At 35.8% G+C, this 17,787-nt stretch overlaps 2 protein-coding genes across 2 annotated transcripts; one reads left to right on the top strand and one right to left on the bottom strand.

Moving 5' to 3' along the window:
- The first annotated feature begins 2,634 nt into the window (after positions 1 to 2,634).
- Positions 2,635 to 4,202, top strand: LOC146897974 (uncharacterized). Its single transcript, XM_085735035.1, has one exon. The coding sequence runs from the start codon at positions 2,662 to 2,664 to the stop codon at positions 3,595 to 3,597; it is 936 nt and encodes a 311-aa protein (XP_085591161.1). The 5' UTR covers positions 2,635 to 2,661; the 3' UTR covers positions 3,598 to 4,202.
- A 4,627-nt stretch (positions 4,203 to 8,829) lies between these two features.
- On the bottom strand, positions 8,830 to 14,388 carry LOC146897973 (uncharacterized). Its single transcript, XM_085736489.1, has 4 exons — positions 14,323 to 14,388; positions 10,908 to 11,357; positions 9,246 to 10,817; positions 8,830 to 9,183 (listed from the first exon to the last, which is right to left on the bottom strand). The coding sequence occupies exons 1-4, from the start codon at positions 14,386 to 14,388 to the stop codon at positions 8,830 to 8,832; spliced, it is 2,442 nt and encodes an 813-aa protein (XP_085592615.1).
- Positions 14,389 to 17,787: the final 3,399 nt, after the last annotated feature.

Genomic DNA, 17,787 nt, shown 5'->3' with positions numbered 1-17,787 from the left:
AAAATCTCTTTCCCTGAGAACGTCCGAAAGATTAACACACAAAAACTACAAAAATTGGTGAATGTAGCCTACTTTTTTTCAATTCCTTAATTTATCTGTCAATATCATTAATGAAGAATAATTTTGTAAAATGACTTATAATATCTCTTTTCCATTTGACATTAATTGCACTTCTTAATTTGTGTGAAATGATTAAAACGTCATATAATTTAGGTCAGATGAAGTATATAATAGAATACATTGTGGTAAAGGCTAAGAATATTTACTAAAGGGTTTGATATTGTTGAAGAGACTAAACATTCACACTGTGACAAATTAAAGTTTAAATATACGTTGAAAAAAATATATGCATTTAATATTTGACATTATCTTAAATATATAATTATATCAAGTGGAGTGCCAGAACCCGTTCTCATGTTTAGGTATAGGCTAACTGTTATTATTACTATAGAAACATTGTTGTAATTATTTGATATTTCTTTTGGAACACCTTGTGCTGTGGGACTGGTTTAATATATTTCATTTTGATTTCTTAAAAAAAATATTACGAGTGACCAAAAAAGTAAAATAAACTAACAATATTGTAATATATTCGTGCAAAAAAATTCATAATTTTCATGATTTGCCAGTATATACTTTTAGCATGGACGCAAAATTGAACCGAGGTATATAGAAAAGTAAAATGTTAAAGTAAGCATGGTCAAATAAATTCAAATGAAGTTACTTGAAGTAAACATCATTTTTAGCATCTATGTTTCTTCAAAAAAATCATTTTTAGCATTTATGCAAAAAAATTACATGCATCAATATTACTTGAAGTTGGCGGATATATCTGTTTCTTGGCGCAGATTGCAGGCATACGTTGTAAAAATAATTTGAGTTTGGAAGATTTAGTGGCTACTACTGATTAACACGGTTCAATTTGGACTTTAGCAAAAATATTAATTGACGACCTTAATAATCCTACGTACCATTAATCCCAAATAGGAAACGTTGACTTGGTTATTCACTTAGTACTATATTTTTTAACTTCACCATATAAATCACCAACAACAAGCCATAAAATCACAAAATTGTAAACACAAACCTCTAGAAGGGTGATATTTTTGGAATTTGGATTATCTTTTGTCACAATTCCAACATTTGCATATTTCAACCGATGGTTGAAAGTCGAAATATGAGTTGTTCAATCTTTATTTAACGATCGAAATTTGCAAATTTTGTTCATATCAATGGCGATCCGATGTACGAGACTCCCATCAGATGAATTTTAGAGAGTATAGATGTATACAGCCTTAAACTTATTTATATACATGAACAAAAAGACTAGTTTTAAGATTTAAACATGTAACTTCTAAGTCACAAGTCAACAACCTTAACGTTGTACTATGCATCCTCCAAGGGATTTGGATTCCGAGCAATGCTTGTGTGGTCACAACCACAAATATAATTGGTTTAGACACACATACAAATGGAAATAAGTAAAAAGAGAAAAAAAAAATCAATTTATTTTTATTATTATTGAAAATATTGGTTAATATGTATAGTTGTTGTGCCTAAATGATTTAGCTTTGTGTTTGTGACTACTTAAGAATTACCCTTGGATTCCACACATCAAATCTGTGATGAATTAATTGATACTTATTTGCTAACGAGTGTTCTAAGGGCACTCTTTAAGGATACTAAATTAAGAAACTATTCATTGAAAAAAACTTAACATTCTAATTTCCAATGTATTGAATGCACAAATTTTCATAAAAAGAGCGCCCTTAAGACACTCATTAGCATTTTCCTTATGTTTAATCTCAAATCAACTGCATGGATTATCTAATGATGACTTGGTGAATACGAAATGTAAACTAGTCGAACTCAAATTACTTGTCGAAATCCATCAAAATGTATAAACGCGTGTATTTGTTAATACACACAACAATTGATGGGTAAAATATGAGTTAGAGGTCACACATATCTAAAAAGTAAATGTTGAACATCATATGACTGAAAGGGATGTTATATCTAAGGAATGTGATGATTCTCAAATATTTTAACTCAAACCCCCAAAAGTTGTATCAGAGTTTGGTTCGACTTATTGAGGTGCGGGAGTGGTTCTTGATGTTAGATCAAGGATGCAGAGAGTCTCATACTTGAAGGAGAGTATGTTGATGTGCCAAGTATGAGTTAGAAGATCATATTAAAAGGCCACATAGATAATATCTTAAGGTAATGAGTAAAGATGCGGTGTTTAAACTAACTTTTGTGTATTTGTTCTTAGTTCAATCTAATGATCGATTCATATAGTGATTTAGATTCTTCAAAAGTACCAACAGTGTACATACTACCAAGTTGGTAGAATTCTCACTAACCAATTAAACCCATCCACCCATCCACCCATCCAATTTGCAGGGAGATCAACTTGCAAGTACAATCAAGCACACAATATAAGTATTAAAAATATTAGACACTTGAAGACATACGTGCACAAATAAAATATTTGATGAGATGGGTATATTCTATATTCTTACAATCATATTTCACTGAATTCCAAAACTTTACACATATAAATACAACATTTATCATTGCAATAATATAAACTCCACTGCCAAAACAACACTCAAATCCAAACTCAACAAAAAATTTTAGCTAACCTAAGCAAAAAAAATTATGTCTGGAACTGAAGCTACAAAATATGCTTCTGCTACAAACAACATAACCAAATCAAAAAAACCAAACATGAGAAGATTCATTGGTGTGAGACAAAGGCCATCAGGTAGATGGGTAGCTGAGATCAAAGACTCATCTCAACATGTAAGATTATGGCTTGGAACCTATGACACACCAGAAGAAGCTGCTCGAGCATACGACGAAGCTGCTCGAGCTTTACGCGGAGAAAATGCTCGAACCAACTTCGCCCTAGCAGTATCAACAGACAGTACAACACCATGCAGTGATGATCAAGGGCTAGTATCATCACCACAAACAAATGAAGGAAAAAACAACAGTTTAACCTTTGCTTCATTGAAAGCAAAATTGAGCAAGAATCTTCAAAGTATTATGGCAAGAACAAGTGATCACCATAACAAGTTTTCAAAGAGTAGAGTGAGTGATCATTTTACTTTTGCTAGCATATTCAACCGTAGGAATCATAATTACAACCAAATATCTGCTTTGGATATGAAGAACATTGAGAAAGTTGTGCAGCCTAGTATCATTGTTCCCTCTAATGATGGTGATCAAAATCATCATAACCACCCTTCTAGGGTTTCTGATTGCAGTTCTGAATGGTTTGGATTTCAGAATCTAGGGTTGGATTCTGATGGATCTGATATAGGAGAGATTAATAATAATGCTAATATTAATGTTGGTGATCAAGGTTTTTTGGAACAACTCATGGGGTGGATTGATGATGATAGTTCTGATATTTGTGAAGGTTCAAGTAGTAAGAGGTTTAAGGTATCTTCTTCTGTTCTTGTGCCTCCAACTTTCTCTAGTTCTCCTTATGATTGTGGTTCACCTTATAGTGGTTATGCTTCTCCATATAATAGTTGTGGATCCCCTTGTAATGGTTATGCCTCTCCTTATTATGGTAGCAAGAAGTAAAATTGAAAGGACATGAAATTCGTGTTTGGATTAACGGTAAGTTCGATGGAATCATGGTGGATCACTGTGATTTTGGCAGAAACTAAACTTTGGAGCTTGACAAATGTTGAAATTTAGGGTCTAACTCATCCTTACAAAACCAGCTTGTAAGATGAAGATTGTCCCCACTTATAAACACATTGTCAGACCATCTCTTATCCGATGTGTCACTGTGATTTCTTTGTAATTTACCACAATCCAAACATGCATGTAGTAATAGTCATAGCGGTGCTCTTAATTTGGTTGATGCCTGCCAAAAAATTGTTATGAGCATCTTTTCAAAACAAGTTAATCAAGAGCATAAACTCATGTTATATGATTAAAAGTTGAAGACTAAGTTCTTATATGTACATACAAAACAGAACTTTGGATCTATATATATGAGAAAATTGTTTTCGTTTTAATTATGCAAGTTTGGCTGCAAAATGAACTCTCTTTTCAATTAGATTTTATATGAACTGTCTTGGATGTAACATATAAAAAATTCTAAGTAAATTTGAGTTGGTGCATATATTAGTAGCATGGTGTAGATGGATGAGCCAAAGTATATTTGTGTAATGTAATTAAACATCTTCGGAATAAAAATATATTGGCAATACTTTTTAGTTAAAGAGCATAATTAATATCTTTATTTATTTATTTTTTGCAACTACGTTATTATCATTTCACTTTAGGCTCTTTATAGCACGTGGGGTGTATTTTTGGATCTATTGAGCGTTTGAGAGAATAATGTGTGGGTAGGTACACCTATACATGGATTGCACAAATAATTGATTTTGTTTTTATATGTAGTAGCTCTTTTGAATAACAAGATAAACAATGAAAAAGCAAGTTGAATATAAGGTGAATTTTAAGATTATATCGATAACCAAAGAACTTTATAAAAGAGTCAATATAAAAATTGCACCATAATTTTTCAACTTGATTTTTAACGTATAGAAATTTCTGCAGCTGTTTAGCTCCAGGTGACATACTTCTTTGGTTGAATATGATAGTAATTTGTAATACTTCAGTCGTGTGTTTTACACGACAAATGCTGTCGTGCATAACAGCATTTTCCATTTGTAATATACAAAATAATGACAAGAATTATTGCTAGAGAGAAAATGAAAAGTCTTATGGGATGACCATGTCAAGATTATGTTTCGAGACATGATTACCTCAAACAATATTTCTACATCCTCGGAAATAGGATTGGTCGAATGTTTATGTACACGTGGGAAAAGAATATTTAGACTTGGATTTTCCATTATGACTCTTTCTTTTTTTTTTGAACAAACAAAAATGGAATATATATATATATATATATATATATATATATATATATATATATATATATAATAACAACTGCAATTATCCCCGCACAAGGTGTGCTAAAAAGGATAACCAGTTAAGAGTATTTACAAGAAAACAGCGCTAACCAAAGCTAAACAAAAACGGAATATTCAACCAAACAGGAATTACAGGTGGATGCCCATACAAAGGAGCGGTGTCTTCCACCAGTCATGATAACTATACATAAAAGTTACCTGTTTGGATTTTAACCATAAAAAAGAAGTAAGTTTAACCTTGTCGATGAGTTGAAGAGGTGTCAGAGCCTTGTTATTGAACACACGGTCATTCCTCCTTTTCCAAATAACCCATACTGTGGTAAACCAAATAATTCTAAAAAACATATGAGAAGATCTATGCAAACCAGGCATATTAATAAATTGCATAAAATGTTGAACAATGTCACCATGAGCAACGAAAGAGATACCGAGCCAAAGCCAAACCTGAGACCATACTAATCCAAAAATGTCACATCCCAAAAATAAATGATTTGCTGTCTCTGGACTTCCGCAACCAGTCACACAAGCCGCTGCTTCTTCTGTAATAACCCTCCGACGAACCAAATTGTCCTTTGTTGGAAGTCTATTGCGAAGAAGTCGCCATACAAACACCGAAACCTTAGATGGAATCTGCTGATGCCAAATGTCAAAGCCGTGGTGGCTGCCCCCCAGCTCAGGCGTGGTAGTAAGGAAGCGGTATGCCCCCCGAACCGAGTAACCATGCATTGGATCTAACAGCCACCTCCAAGTGTCATTTACATTTTCCTGAAAAACAAAGTTATGAAACAGCATAATACACTCCCTCACGCTCTCCTCCTCCCAAGCAAACAATCGGCGACGCCACAAACAACCCCTCCCTTCAGCTGCTCCAAATCCCTCCACATCTTCTCCACCGAACACTCCTTGTCTATAGACAAATCAAAAAGGCGGGGAAATTTAGTTTTCAAAGGAATTTCCCCCACCCAAATATCATGCCAGAAATAAGTACCCCTCCCATCTCCAACCACCCTGCGAACATTACTATCAAACCACCTACCAACTCCCTCACCAACCCCTTCACGGATCCTACACACAGACCTCCACCAAGCCGAACTATGGTTATCTCCCTCTTTCAACCGACCACCCTCCTCACCATACCGCGCTTTTAAAACTCGATACCACAAACCCTCCTTGTCAACCAACATCCTCCAACACCATTTACCCATTAACAACAAATTAAAAACACCCATCCTCTTAACCCCCAACCCTCCTTCCTCCTTTGGAGTACAAATGGACTCCCAATTTATCCAAGCAATTTTCCTAAAATCCTCACCTCCCCCCCAAAAAAAAATTATTTAAAATAGATTCAATAGAAGAAATTATACCTGCAGGGGCTTTGAAAAAGGAAAGAAAGTAAACTGGCAATGAGGACAGGACAGCTTTCAGAAGAACCAAACGACCACCAAAAGAAAGAAACTTGTGATTCCACGACGACAAGCGCAAGACAATACGATCAACCACATGTTTCCAAAAAGAGATTTTTCTAGAATCACCGCCGATTGGCAACCCCAAGTAAACAAAAGGAATGGTACCTTTGCAACACCGCAACATCAGAGCAGCCTCTGACTGCCAGGAATCAGGAATGTTAACACCAGTTAGCATGCTTTTTTGAAAATTCACTTTGAGACCCGAAAGCTCCTCGAACAAAAGCAACACCGATCTCATTGTACGGACATTTAACCAACTCTTCTCGCCAATAAGTAGTGTATCATCTGCAAACTGTAAATGCGTCAACCGAACCTCATTGTTGGCACCAATACCGTACCCAGTAAACAACTGCGCCCTTACAACATCATTCATAAGCACATTAAGACCCTCAGCCGCTAGCAAGAATAAAAAAGGCGACAAAGGGTCACCCTGACGAAGACCCCGCTCTAAGGGAAACTCGTCCGTCGGACTGCCATTCACTAAAACAGACGCCTTTGCCGTACCGACACATTCAAAAATCCATTTCCTCCACAGCCTTGGAAAATTCATATTTGCCATGACAGAATCCAGGTAACTTAAATCAACAGAATCATATGCTTTTTCGAAGTCAACTTTGAACAGAAGAAGCTCTTTTTTCAACCGTGACGCTTCATCGACTGCTTCATTAGCAATTAAAATACCATCCAAAATTTGTTTCCCTTTAATGAAAGCAGACTGGGCTTCAGATACCACACTGCCTATCACGGACCGTAGTCTGTTAGCAAGAACCTTAGCAAGAATCTTATACAAACTTCCAACCAGAGAAATAGGTCGGAAATCATTCAACCTTTGCGGACAATTTACCTTCGGTATGAGAGCAATAAACGTGGAATTTAATCCCTTTGACAACTTTCCATTCCGATGGAACTCAACCATAAACCTTAACAAATCATCTTTCAATTAGCTCCAAAATTCTTTTACAAAACCAAAGCTAACACCGTCTGGACCCGGACTCTTGTAACTGTCGCATTCCCAAACAGTTTGCTTCACTTCCTTTAAATTGAAAGGCTTCGTTAGAGTCCCAGCGTCTGCAAAAGATAATTTTCGAAAATTGAGACTCTCAACACTTGGCCTTACGACTCCCCTGGCTTGAAAGTAATGTGAAAAATAATTAAAAACTGCAGCACGAATAGCTTGAACCCCCTCAACATTACCGCCATCAACAGATACCATATGGATGGTGTTATTTCGCCGACGTTGGGACATGTAGCTGTGGAAAATTTTGGAATTTGCATCCCCCTCCTTCAACCAATTCATCCGCGATTCCTGCCAATAAATACTATTTTGCAGACGAGCCAAAGAGTGTAGTGAAGCAGATAAATCATGAAGCTCAGTAACCTCCGTATCCTGAAGATCCTCAATTTCAGCCTTAGCATCTAAAACCAAAATTTTGTCTTTTACCGTCTTCATGCTGCCCTCCATATTCTGAACATGTTGAGAATGCCACCCCTTTAAACTTGACTTAATCATTTTGAACTTCTGTTGTAGAACAAAGCCGGCCCACCCTTGACAGTTAAAACTTTCCCATTGCTCTCGCACAAAGTCTGCATAACCAGGGAGATCCGACCAACATTTAAGCATCCTCAAAGGCCGAGGCCCCCAATTATTTTCATCAACGGGTAACATCAACGGTACATGATCAGAGAGTCCCCGTTGATAAGCAACCTGAGTACAATGAGGCCAAGTATCACACCATTTATTTGACAACAAAAAGCGATCCAAACGGCTCATGGAAACTCCATCGCCTCTATACCAAGTAAACAATCTTCCACAAATAGGCAAATCAATTAACATGCTATCGTGAATGAATCTATTAAAAACCTCCGCATCCGTTTGTCTAAAAGTCATGGCCCGACCCTTCCTTTCATCAACTCCACGCACCGAATTGAAATCCCCACAAACGCAAATGCAAACATCATTATTATTTTGAATATGCAATGACAAATCACCCCATAATAACTTTTTAGCCTCCAAGTCGCACGGTGCATAAACATTGAAAATAACAAAGTCTTCGCTAGTTAGTAAATCCTTCCCCTTAATTGCCAAGACATGATTATGAGAAAAAGATGATGTGACATCAATCCGAGAAACATCCCACACCGTAACCGTACCACCAGCAGCTCCTACGGATGGTTGATAAGAAAAATTATGCACACCGTCGCCCCACAAAGATCTAACCACCGGTTCGTTCATGGATTCCATTTTAGTCTCTTGTAAACACAAAACTAAAGGCTTTTTCTCAGACACTAACCTCCGCACCTCCGCCCTCTTCTCACCACCTCCTAACCCCCTCACATTATAACCAATAATCTTCATTAAATCCTCCCTCACCTAACCCGCCTCTCCACCACCACCCTCAAAACTCTCCAACAACACCCTCAACACCCACCTCCGTCTCACTAATCTTCTCGAAACCTCCAGCTGCCCTCCACTCTCTCCTCCCATCCCTTGATAATAAGTTGAAGCTATTTGATACATCACAATTCACCTTAACCCCCACCATCTTCCCCAACTCCCTAACATCCTCCTTAACCTTATCCTCCTTGCCTTGTAGATGCACCCAATTTATCCAATCATTTGTAGTTGAACCTGAACCTGTTGTGTTAGATGAATTAGATGAATTTGATGTTGAAGCTTCCGAAGGCTTGGATATAGTGGGTGTTGTCCTCTTTCTGTTCTTGCTTTTTTGTTTCTTTAGTAATCGAAGAATCTGTTTACAATCAGACGCGGCAAGCGCGCTATTTTCTTCAAAAAACCCGCTGATTGAATTACCACTCCTTTATAAACCGTTGCTGGCTTGCAAGTTTTTGCTGAAGTACGGCTGGATGAATTTGACTTACTCATGACTGCTGAGTCCACCTTACGCTTTGAGGAAAACACCACTCCTCCTTCAGATATTGATTTGTTGTTCTCAATCCAATCTAAGCTCCAAGGACCCTTCTTGATGCAAGGCTTCGCCAAAGAATCAATGAGCGGTTGCTTGTTATGCAAAGACTCAGCAGCTGGACCTGCTACTGTTTGATTCGGTTGCAAAATAGGAGAAAGTTCTACCTCTTCAGCTGGACTAGCTACTGTTTGTTTCGGTTGCAACATAGGGGAAAGTTGGACCTCAAAAAATTCATTCCCAGTCCCATGTTCACCACTGTTGGGCTCAACATTCATTTTGCCAGACACAACGCCATTTTTCTCATGTTTGCACCAATCATTCTTCAAATCAGTGACAAGTTCATCCAACTCCCATTCTCCTTGCACCTCATCCAAACCTTCAATAATATTGTCTTTTGGTCCCTCTTCCGGTGTTGGATCCACGTCACCTTCCGACATGAAAACATCCTCGCCTAAGTTACACCCCCATTTCTCCACAATTTTAATAGCATATTGCTTCCCATCAACAATAAATTCAGACAATATATTCACTATCTCAATTTGTGGTGTGACAACAAGAATACGAGCAAAATCTAAGCGTGCTTTATCCGCAGTGCAATCATCAACATAAAGAAAACGTCCAATACTAAAGACACAAAGTCTGAAAAAAAACATCATTCCATGCATGCACTGGAATGCCATAAAGACGCAACCAAGCACCTCGTTCATATCGGACCGATGCCTCTGACCATTTATGAAAATTAGAAAACAACATACTGAAGAAGTCATGTGCACCTTGAAGCACTGTAGAAAAATCTTCTTCACCAGTACAATTGAGGAGAACTCTGTCGCCCCCAATGGAATAACAATAACATTTGGAAACCCGGCGTCTTCTATGCGTTGTTGAAAAGACAGGACTGAGTCCCCCGCCTTTATATGTGCAACCATGCCTTTACTCGCCCATTCTCTATCCTCCTTGCAGGAATTAAACACAGGAAGGAAGTTTGCTGCCAATTTGTCTGTTGTTACTGAACCTGGTTTCGGCAAAACAACAGGTGTTACCTTCTCCAACCGCGCATTACTTTTGCCACTACTCACCACCGCCTTCTCCCTCACCAAGCCAGCTTTCCACTCCGCCCTCGAGAACCCTACCACGTCTCCCTGCCCTTCCTTCATAATTTTTACTCTCTTCGCCTTCAACAAATCTGTCACCGGCACATCAACCGAGCCCACCATAACCTTCTTCTCAACACCTTTCTGTACCTTCACCGGTAAACCCTTTGAAGCTCCGTTGTTAACTGACAAGTCCTTCGTAGGTGCTGCCATAACATTCTCCACTCCAACCTTCGTCTTCTCTGTCTTTTGTTTCACATCAGAAACGTCATTGTGTGCGAACCTATCGAACCTTGCCTCCTTTGCAAAAACACAACTCTCCCCAATCCAGACATTGTTCAAAGCTTGAAGCAGTTTACTTCTGTTCTTCACATTAACAAACCGAATGAATCCAAATTCTTGACCACGCAAATTTCGATGACGTGCCACTTACAAATCAGAAAGTATCCCGCACACTTCGAAAGCTTGACGTAACCGAACTAAAGGCAGCCGTTCAGGGAAATTTGTAACATAGAAAGAAGCTTTGCAGCCGTTCATGTTCTCAATCATAGATAAGTCAGTTGCGTGCCATTCTGCAGAAGCTACATGTCCTCCCACAAAGTTGGAAGAACCGTCGCCATTCCTAACCCTAACCTCCTCCCGTCGCCTATCGACAAGATCATCCTTGAAACCTCTAACTGAAACCTGAAGCCGATGCTGTCCGTAACCTGTCGCCGCTCCCCGCTGACCGTCAGAACCTCTTGACCTGTCCCGTCCTCTTCGAACCAGTTCCGTCGCTTTCCCCTTCCTAGACCTCACCACAGTCCAATCTCCCCTATCCCCCCTATTTCTGCCACCCTGGCTGGACCCCGATCCCCCCCTTGATGTCTCTCTGCCGGAGAATAGCTCCGACGCGGTTGCCCATGGCTAGCCCTAGGGTTTCAGCCACTCCTACGCTCAAAACCTCTCATGTTGTCTTTTGACATTTTCGATCATAAATCAGCCTTACTGTATTTTTATGTTGATATTTCATTCTTTTTTTCTATTATGACTCTTTCTATAATCCATACACTCACATAATTTCTACATTTTTAATCATTTCTATTTTTTTTCACTACTCCTATTATTTAGTATGAGAGAATCAAGATGTTTTGGACTTGGAGGTAAAAATTTTGTTGGTGCAACAAAAATGTGGAGTAAAGTTAAAATTAAAAGGAAAGGCTTTAAAGATTGATCTAGTAGTATAAATGTTGAAACTTGGAAAAATCATAAGAGAGTTAAAAAAAAAGACCAAGATGATGGTGAATGAAGAAAGGACTCAATTTTTTTTACTGATTCATACCAATCCTTAGGCACTAAGGAGGGAGAAAAATATAATTTTTTAGGTTTGCTAAAGGAAGAGAAAGAAAGACAGAGATTCTAATCAAGTGAAGTGTATTAAAGATGAAGACGGTAATGTTTTTAGGTTTGTCAAGGGACTTACTTAAATTAATTCTTTTGTTAGTCAATTGCAAGCGTAGTTAATTCAACATTTTTATAGAACGATAGCTTAAATAATGTACTATGCACTTTTTTATGGAACTTAAGGGTCTGTTTGGTTCGAGAGTTTTGGAGGGGAGATGAGGAAAGAAAATATTTTTAATTTGACCTATTTGGGTCAACTTTTAAATTTGGGGGGACGGACAAAATCCCTTCAAGATCCACTTTTTTGCTTCCCTTAAATTGAAGTTTTTCGGAGATGATGGGAGATGATATCTTTAAAATTTTATTGCATTGTCAAAATTATCCTTAAATTAATTAAAATCTCAATATTATCCTTGTAACAACTTTTATTATTGTTAGGTTATATCTATAAAAACCATTGTCCAACCCTACTGCTACTTTGTTGTCGCCAATAACTGCTTCAGACCTCCTCCAACGTGAACTGTGAGTCATCCATTATTCCATCGGTCTATGAAATCGTAAAAACAAGCATTTTCGTATGTTTAATTAAGTTTAAGGATAAAACAATAAATTAATTTTAAAATCCATCCTTTTCCATTGTGAACCAAACACATTTTTAATTAAAATTTCACCCCTCCCTTCTCCTTCCCTCTTTTGAACCAAACATATATTTAATTAAACAAATTATATTAATATTAATGGATATGCAAAATAAAATATATTTTCTGCTAACAAAATATATACCTTTTTTAAAAAAAAATATAGCTTTAACATATATTAATATACATATTAAATGTCATTTTTTAGTTTTTAAGTGCCCGAGTCGTCGATTCAATCCGATCTAACCTGGTTCAATACTTATAAAAATTTAATCTTAAGACCGAGTCATCTAATCGAGTTATTCGGTTTGATCCGGTTCAGTCATGCGGTTCAACCATTGACTCAGTGGTTCGACCATTAACCCAGTGACTCAGCACCCCTGCCGAGTCGATGACCGAGCCGAGTTTTAAAACTATGCCTTTGACTAAACCAATTATTTGTTTTAACGTTAAAAAATTCAAAATTATTATGGTAGTTATTTCATAAACATAGTATACAGTTCACTATACATATTGTTTCTTTTAACTATAAAAATTTAAATTTGAAGAAATTAATTATGTGAAATATGATTCGAAAGTGATGAAATTTTAATTGTTTTACGAAATAAAAATTCACAAAAATGCATGCTTTACTTTCTTGAATTGTATAAAAAAGTCATGAAAATAAATTTCAAATAACAAATGTTTTTGTGCACATATAATTTTCAACACTAGAAACTGGTGACTAGGTATAAATATTCAAAATATAATTAAAAATATACTAAATATTTGATTGAATAATAAAAAATATACTACATATTTGATTGAGTATGTTGATTGAGTATGTATTTTTTTTTGTGGTGGCCGGGTTCGAACCCCGGACCTTGCATATATTATGCAAGGTTCATACCAACTGAGCTAAGCTCACGAGGACTGATTGAGTATGTATAAATATTTGTAAAACCTCTCGACAAAAAAGTATAGATAAAGAAATATTTAAATTTCTCAATAACAATTATCAATTTTTTTTTACGTTAAAAGTATATTTTTAAACAATATTTATAATTGTTTACCAAAAAAACATTATTTATAATTTTAAAGAAAAAAATCCTCTTTAAAAAGTGTGTCAGCATGGGTGTTACCCACATTTTATTGGTGCCAACTCAGCATGGGTGTTACCCACCTTTTATTGATGGGTAAGGAAGTTGTCACCAAAAAAAATTATTAAATATTAAATAAACAAGCAAACAATTTTTTAATATTGTATTGTTTCTCAAACTGTACATTAATTAGAAAGCATTAAAATAATAAATAAATAAAAACTAACATGCTCCTTTTATTAATATTGTTTCACTAATTTAGATTTTTTTTTATTTTTAGAAACACCCATATTATCAAATTATCCCGTGAAATATATCTATAAATTAGACGTTTGGATTAGCATAATTTCACATCAAACTCTTTTTCGTTTTTTTTTTTAGTTTTTCATTTTAGGTAAATCATCACTAATATTGGTCGTTGTCATAACCATTACTTACCACCCCTTCTATAAACCTTCTCTCTAAAGAATACACTAGGTTGGACCCAATTATTAAGTTCTATAAAAACTTTCTCTTCCAACACCCCCCCCCCCCCCCCCAAGACACGCGCGCGCGAGTGCGAGCGAGCGCACACACAGTGCATATATACTTTACATTATTTGTAAGACCAAACATATTAGTACATCTATATAATATATAATATGCTGACTTAGATGTCAAAAAACTTAAATCTTCACTAACTTTGTGTGACATGCACTACAAGAAATTTGCTCATTACCCATGGCCAAAAGCCGTCGGTAAGTGAAAAAAGCCGCGGGTAATGTTAATTACCCACAACTTACCGAGGGTCACAAGGGCATAGGTAAAAGCCCCGTCGGTAACTTTACCCACGGCCATGAAAGTCGTGGATAGTTACCCACAACTAAGACATGGATAATTTGTGGGTAATCATCGTTTTAAGAAATAATTATTGGTCCTATATTACCCACGACTAAGCCGTCTGTAACGTTACCCACGGCCAAGCCCTTTGTAGTGTTTCTATTTGCTGAAAGTTTAGAATGTCATTACCCACGACCAAGCCCTTGGTATTATTATTATTATTTTTGTTTTGACCATATTACAGTGTTTCTGATATATCTAATATGGTTGACGGTCCTTTTGTTTCACATGAATATATTTTCAGAACCAACCTATATATATCACATTGACCATGTAATCAACATAAGCTAAAATATAATCAAAATTAAATCATTTTCATAACTTCAATGAGTTTAACATAAACCAGTCACAATAATTCTCAATCCACAAGTCTCAACATAGCATAGTGTAGTTGTAAAAGTAATCCTCAAAGTTAGAGAGTAAACTATAATCTAATCCTCTACGCTGTGAGCAGAGTCATACTCGCTGTCAGAGTCATACTCCTCATACATAGTCTAGATGTCAACTGTGTCGGTCACCCTTGATGGAAGCAACACTCAGATAATTCCTTTAATCCTCTCCCCAAATCATTTGTGCGCTCAATTTACTAGTGAAATTCCTCTTGTGCAGCTCAAGCATCATCCTCTCCTGTGTTTGCTCTCACTTCAATTGATGTCATCTCGGCAGCAACATCGGAAGAAACTTGACTGCTATATGGAGATACATGTGGTTGTTGGGTCATGGAGGATCAACATCCTTGGTGCCATTTTCAAATGCATTCACTAGTATCTCCTGATATGTTTCCTGCTCACAATAGAACAATGCAACACTTTACATTATTTGTACGTCGAAATCAAATAAAAATTAAGTTCAATAATTACACTTACATAAGTCCTTGTAAAAATTTAATTAAAAAATATTATTTTAAATTAATTAATTTGAAGTACATATGTACTTCAAATTAATTAATTTAAAATAATATTTTTTTAATTAAATTTTTATAAGCCGTGTTTGGCACGAGTATCATAGTACTAGATGACGTTCATACTTTAGAACTTCTAGAAAATTTGATTGGAGTAGGGCATGATTTCCTTGGAGCTGGTAGCAGAGTTATTGTGCAAACCAGAGATAAGCATGTGTTGACAGGAGGAGGAATTGACAAAATTCATCATGTTAAAGAAATGGAAAATTTGATTGGAGTAGGGCATGATTTCCTTGGAGCTGGTAACAGAGTTATTGTGCAAACCAGAGATAAGCATGTGTTGACAGGAGGAGGAATTGACAAAATTCATCATGTTAAAGAAATGGACTCTCAAAACTCCATCAGGTTGTTCAGTTTGAATACTTTCAAAAAAATCCTTCCCAATGAGGGATATGAGGAGATATCAAACAATGTAGTTTCGTATGCAAAAGGCAACCCTTTGGCTTTGAAAGTTATGCATTCATTTCTTTGTACAAAAAGTAAAAAAGAATGGGGTAGCTCTAAATAAACTGAAGGAAATTCCCAACGCTGAAATTCAAAAGGTGTTGAGATTAAGCTATGATGAAATAGATGATATAGAGAAAAATATATTTCTAGACATTGCATGTTTTTCAAAGGTTGTGGAAGCAGCAGTAGTGTAATAAAAATATTAAATGCATGTGATTTCTGTGCAGAAATTGGGATAAGAAACCTTCAAGACAAGGCTCTTGTAACTATTACTTCATACAATAACATACAAATGCATGACTTGATACAAGAAATGCGTAGGGTAATTGTTCGTGAAGAATCCATCAAAAACCCTGGAGAACGCGGTAGATTATGGAATGCTGGTGAAATTTGTGATGTGTTGACAAACAATAATGCAAGAATGATATATACCTTGACTTGCATTCCAAAAAACATGTATTATATATATATATATATATATATATATATATATATATATATATATATATAACTGCAACTTACCACAAAGTACTAACGTTGATTCTAATTTTCATTTATCATGGGACTAGTGCAGTTGAAAGCATATGCTTAGATATGGATCAAATTACCTGCATAAATTTGAGCTCTAAAGCATTCACAAAGATGCCAAACCTAAGATTACTTGCTTTCGAATATGTTAAGGGAATTAATTATTTGCATCTTCCAGGGGGGCTTGATTTTTTGCCTAACAACTTGAGAAGTTTTGGATGGAGTGCATATCCATTAAATTCTCTAGCATCAAATTTTTTTCCATGGAATCTTGTTGAACTTCGCCTTCCAAATAGCAACCTGGAAAAACTTCAGAACGGAGCACAAGTATGATGTATATGTTATCTTCTTGTTTATCTTTTGATAAGAGAAAAGCTAATTCTATTTCAATAAATATTGAATATTTCCAAGATTAGGAAACATCATATACTAACTTGTTCTTCCATTATATACTGTTACATAATTTTTCTGCAAAATATATCGATAAATTAGACATTGGATTACCATAATTTCACATCATACTCTTTTTTTCACCTTTTCTCTAGTTTTACATTTTAGGTAAATCATCACTAATATCAACAGTTGTCATCACCATTACCACCCCTTCTATAAACACTTTCTCTCCGAAGAATACACTGGGTTGGACCTGGTTATTATCCCTCATCATTAGTTCTATAAACACTTTCTCTTCCAACCCACCCCCCCCCCCCCCCCCCATACACACACGGGTGCGCGTGCGAGCGAGCATGCGCACACACAGTGCATATATACTTTATGTTATTTGTAAAACCAAGCATATTAATACAGCTATATAATATATAATATGCTGACTTAGATGTCAAAAAACATAAGCCTTCACGAACTTTGTGTGACATGTACTTCAATTTAATTTCAAATAATATTTTTTATTAAATTTTTATAAGTATGTTAATTCCCCGTATTTGGCACGGGTATCATACTAGTAAATATAAGAAACATGAAAGAAATATTTGTCAATAATACATAAAAAATACACAAGACAAATATTTATCAATAAAACATAAAAAATACACGAGCCAATAACTTTATTAAAACAACATCAATATTAACATTAGTAATATTTTACATTAGTACAATATTAAAATTAGCTATCAATTAACCATGGAAAAATTACTCTAAAGATCTTTTATCTTATTTATTCGTAACACTTGAGTCGCTTATCTATATTTTTACCTCGTTTAAGTCTTTTATATTAAATAAAGTGCACTAATACATCCCTTTTCCTATTTTTTCTTTAAAAATGTCGACATTCCTGTGACTTGGCAATAAGGTCCCCGACTTTTTCATTATTATTTTAAAAGAAAATTCTGAATTGGAGCAAATCATCTTCTTGTCTCTTCATCTTCATTTCAACCCAAAAAACGCATACCCGAACTTAAAAA

The sequence above is a fragment of the Medicago sativa genome, chromosome 8 (genome assembly GCF_051527215.1).
Source record: "Medicago sativa cultivar Bolivia chromosome 8, Bolivia_mono, whole genome shotgun sequence".
NCBI classification, from domain to species: Eukaryota; Viridiplantae; Streptophyta; class Magnoliopsida; order Fabales; family Fabaceae; genus Medicago; species Medicago sativa.
Note: the sequence above shows the minus strand (reverse complement) of the source record. Positions and strands in the feature narration are given on the sequence as shown.

Excerpts from the sequence above, each read along its gene's own strand:
- LOC146897973 (XM_085736489.1), bottom strand. The coding sequence starts at position 14,388 with ATGGCCGTGGGTAAAGTTACCGACGGGGCTTTTACCTATGCCCTTGTG. Across the intron at positions 11,358-14,322 it reads TGACCCTCGGTAAGTTGTGG|CCATGGGCAACCGCGTCGGA; the intron begins GTAATTAACATT and ends CCCTAGGGCTAG. Across the intron at positions 9,184-9,245 it reads CAACGGTTTATAAAGGAGTG|ATTCTTCGATTACTAAAGAA; the intron begins GTAATTCAATCA and ends GATTGTAAACAG.
- LOC146897974 (XM_085735035.1), top strand. The coding sequence starts at position 2,662 with ATGTCTGGAACTGAAGCTACAAAATATGCTTCTGCTACAAACAACATA.